General features: G+C 46.9%; 1 protein-coding gene across 1 annotated transcript; it reads left to right on the forward strand.

The window, feature by feature from the left end:
• The first annotated feature begins 332 nt into the window (after positions 1-332).
• TIGD2 (tigger transposable element derived 2) lies at positions 333-3645 on the forward strand. Its single transcript, XM_082652693.1, has 2 exons — positions 333-656; positions 836-3645. The coding sequence occupies exon 2, from the start codon at positions 1754-1756 to the stop codon at positions 3329-3331; it is 1578 nt and encodes a 525-aa protein (XP_082508819.1). The 5' UTR covers positions 333-656; positions 836-1753; the 3' UTR covers positions 3332-3645.
• The last annotated feature ends 429 nt before the right edge of the window (positions 3646-4074 follow it).

Consider the following 4074-nt stretch of genomic DNA (forward strand, 5'->3'; position numbering starts at 1 on the left):
GCGATTTTTATTGCACCTGAGAGAGGAGGAAGCCTTGCCCACGGAACCGGGACACTGGGAAAAGGGCTGAGACAAGGTGAGCTTGTACCGCCCCCTGCTGGCCGGCGAAGCAGTCTGCAGGTTGGAGCAGCAGGGCCCTTAGTAGAACCCACGCGGCGTCCAGAGACTCCGCGGCGGCTGCGCCCGCCCCCTCCCGCCCGCTCGCCGGAGACCCCGCCCCCGGGCCGCGCGCTCGCCCGCGGAGTCCCCGCCCCCTCGCCGACACAACGTTCCTGCGGGGGCGCGCGCGTGCCCCCTAATCCCCCGCCTTCCGGCTCCGGCGGCGACGCTCGCTGCCTGCTGTCTGCTGCCGCCGCCGCCGCGCCGCCGCCGCCGCCGCCGCCGCCGCCGGTGTCAGCCTCCCTCGGGAGACTCCATTTGCTCTCAGGTTGGTTTGGCCGCCGCGAAGGCAGGCGGAGAGCGATGCCCCCGGCCCGCGGACTGGCGTCCCCTGGGCCAAGCGCCCGCCCGCTCGCTTGCTGGCTGCGGCGGTGACATCCTGGTCGCTGGAGGAATCCGGGCTCCCACGGAGCAAAGACGTCCGGCGTTCCGGAGCTCTCCGTGCGGGGAGAGGCCCTCGCTAACGCGGCTCCTCTCTGACCGCTTAATTTCAGGAGGTAGGCAATGCAGGTCCCATGCCCTGACACTCTAGATAATGCCTGAAAGCAGTCTGTGTCGTATTTAGCCATCACATTCCTAGGAGGCGTTCATTTTCTCAACACAGTCGCAGGATAGATGTGGGTAATGCCACAGACCCTGATATTGAAAGAAAAATGTTTTTGGTATCTTCCTTTAGGTTTCGGAGGCTCCGAGTGCCTATACAGCCCCCGACAGGAACTACTTCTGTTGGCCCATCGAGGATCATCTTTCACCAGGATTATCGTAACATCTTCACTGAGCCTTCCCCCACCCCATACCCTCTACCATGAGTCCTGATTTCTGCCAATGAAGTTTTTTGATGCTTTCTTTAATCATGTGACACCACTTCTTGTCCACCTTTTTCCTTTTCAGTTGCCAAACACATGAGGTGGAGGTTTGTGTCATGTTAAAGTACACAGTTTCCTGCCTGTCCCCTTTCACCTGATTTGCACCGCTCCCTTCTGTTCAGCTTGCCTTACCCTGATTGCTTACGATTTCCATAACCACTCACTTGCACATCGTGTAGCAGCCCTTGCCTGGGGAGGTAGCATTCCATACAGCGCACTGCCTGACAAGGACAGCAGTCAGGGGCGAGTTTTCCCGTTGTATTTTCCTATCAGGTTTGCAAGCCCTTCTTCCAACTCTTTGTTCCCTAGCACAGTGCCCCAAATACTCCCACCAGAGTCTTAGTTTCTTTAACATAGAGCTTCGCCCATAAGGATGGCAAGAATCAAGTATGTAATGTGACTGTTTTAGAGACCTTGCTGGTACAATATTGGTTGTCATCGCCACTGAGATCGCAGTTCATGAAAAGACCTTAAACTAAGGGAGGAGGAGGCAAGATAGAAGGTAGGATTAAGTGGAGCCAGTCCTTGTTGTTTGAAGTTTGTAAGTTTCAAAACAGCAAAGTGAAGAGAGTCATGTAGGCCTTGTTTGGAAATTGACCAGCACACTGTCCATCTAGGTCCTAGGGGGGCAGGAAAGGGACCTTAAAACCCCATTTTCTAGTCTCATTGTGTCCAAATCTAAGTTGTTACGTATCTTGTTCTAGTAATCGTCTAAAATACTAGATATAATGTTGGGGAAACGAAAGCGTGTGGTGTTGACAATTAAGGACAAGCTTGACATTATTAAGAAACTTGAGGAAGGCATCTCTTTCAAAAAACTTTCTGCGGTGTATGGAATTGGTGAATCCACAGTGCGTGATATTAAAAAAAACAAGGAAAGGATAATAAACTATGCAAACAGTTCAGATCCTACAAGTGGGGTATCCAAACGTAAATCTATGAAGTCATCAACATATGAGGAACTGGATAGAGTTATGATAGAGTGGTTTAACCAACAGAAAACAGAGGGGATTCCAGTGTCTGGAACGATTTGTGCAAAGCAAGCCAAGTTCTTTTTTGACGCCCTGGGGATGGAAGGTGATTTTAATGCATCGTCTGGCTGGCTGACTCGATTTAAGCAGCGCCACGGTATTCCAAAGGCTGCTGGTAAAGGAACAAAACTGAAAGGAGATGAAACTGCCGCCAGTGAGTTTTGTGGTAACTTTCAGGAATTCGTTGAGCGAGAGAATCTACAACCAGAACAAATTTATGGTGCTGATCAAACTGGATTGTTCTGGAAATGTCTACCGTCAAGGACATTAGCTCTTGAAACTGAGCGGAGTACTTCTGGTTATAGGTCAAGCAGAGAGAGAATCATTATCATGTGTTGTGCAAATGCCACAGGTTTACACAAACTTAATCTTTGTGTTGTGGGGAAAGCAAAAAAGCCTCGTGCATTCAAAGGAGCTGACCTCTCGAACCTTCCTGTCACTTATTTCAGTCAAAAAAGTGCATGGATAGAACATTCTGTTTTCAGACAGTGGTTTGAAAAGTACTTTGTGCCACAGGTCCAGAAGCATTTGAAATCCAAGGGGCTTCTAGAGAAAGCAGTGCTCCTTTTGGATTTTCCCCCAGCCCATCCAAATGAAGAACTGTTGAGTTCAGATGATGGTAGAATAATTGTGAAATATCTACCACCAAATGTCACAAGTCTCATTCAACCTATGAGCCAAGGAGTTCTAGCCACAGTAAAAAGATACTACCGAGCAGGACTTCTCCAGAAGTACGTGGATGAAGGAATTGACCCCAAAATGTTCTGGAAGAACTTGACAGTGTTAGATGCAATTTATGAAGTGTCGAGAGCTTGGAACATGGTAAAATCAAGTACCATAACCAAAGCATGGAAAAAACTTTTCCCTGGCAATGAAGAGAATTCAGGCATGAATATTGATGAAGGAGCCATCTTAGCAGCTAACTTAGCAACAGTTTTACAGAATACAGAAGACTGTGAACATGTTGACCTTGAGAATATCGATCAGTGGTTTGACTCTCGGAGTAATGACTCAAACTGTCCAGTGCTAACCGACAGTGAAGGTGCCGAGGACCGGGCCAAGCCTGCCGAGCACACGCCTTCCAGTAAGACTAGAAAAACAGAACTGAACCCGGAGAAGCATATTAGCCACAAAGCTGCACTCGAATGGACCGAAAATTTACTGGATTATCTAGAACAACAGGATGACATGCTTCTGTCTGATAAACTGGTGTTGCGGAGGCTTCGAACAATAATAAGAAGAAAACAGAAGACCCAGAATAACAAAAGTCATTAATAATCCTCGTAAGGGTTTCAGTGTGTTTGCATCTTTGTGACTTTATCTGCAGTGGAACTTAATTACCGTGTTTGCAGTGCTGTGGATTTCAGGGCCAAATACATTTTATTAATGAATTTAGGATTAGATGCTGTTTTGGATTACTTCAATGACTGTGCTTGAATGTGCATCCTAGGAAGTGAGCATTGACATGTATCTTGTCTGTTTCTAATCTGTATTATACTAATTGACATCATAAGGTACCTGAGGCCAGGGATCCTGTGTCTGTTTTGTGCCTGAATTTCATTGTCTAATAGAGTACCATGCACACTCTAGGCAATCAATAAATCTTTCTTAAATTGAATTTTTATGGCTTTCTCTGAACTTCAGTTTCCAAACTGAAATACGTGGAGGGTAAGTTTGCCTTTCTACCGCGGTTTTTTTCTACCTGCCGAAAATTTTAGAACTCAGCAAAGATTATACTTGAAGTACATGTATTTCACTGTGAAAGCAGAGAACTGAAGGAAAATACTCTGAAGCCTGAAATATGGCATTTCTATACCAATAGTATTTGGACAATCAGAAATTCAGATTGGCTGTCTCTTTATAATGAAGTAAGAAGAAATAAGGTTAAAACGTCCCCAGGCAAAGGACTTGCACTTCACTTTTATTTCATCTGGCAGTAGGGAGAGTTCCTTCAGAGTTGTGGAAAGAATGCCATCATTGTTCCAGAAAAACAGATTTCATTTCCAAATCATTGCTAT

The sequence above is a fragment of the Grampus griseus genome, assembly GCF_964374135.1.
Source record: "Grampus griseus genome assembly, chromosome: 4".
In the NCBI taxonomy this organism is placed as follows: domain Eukaryota; kingdom Metazoa; phylum Chordata; class Mammalia; order Artiodactyla; family Delphinidae; genus Grampus; species Grampus griseus.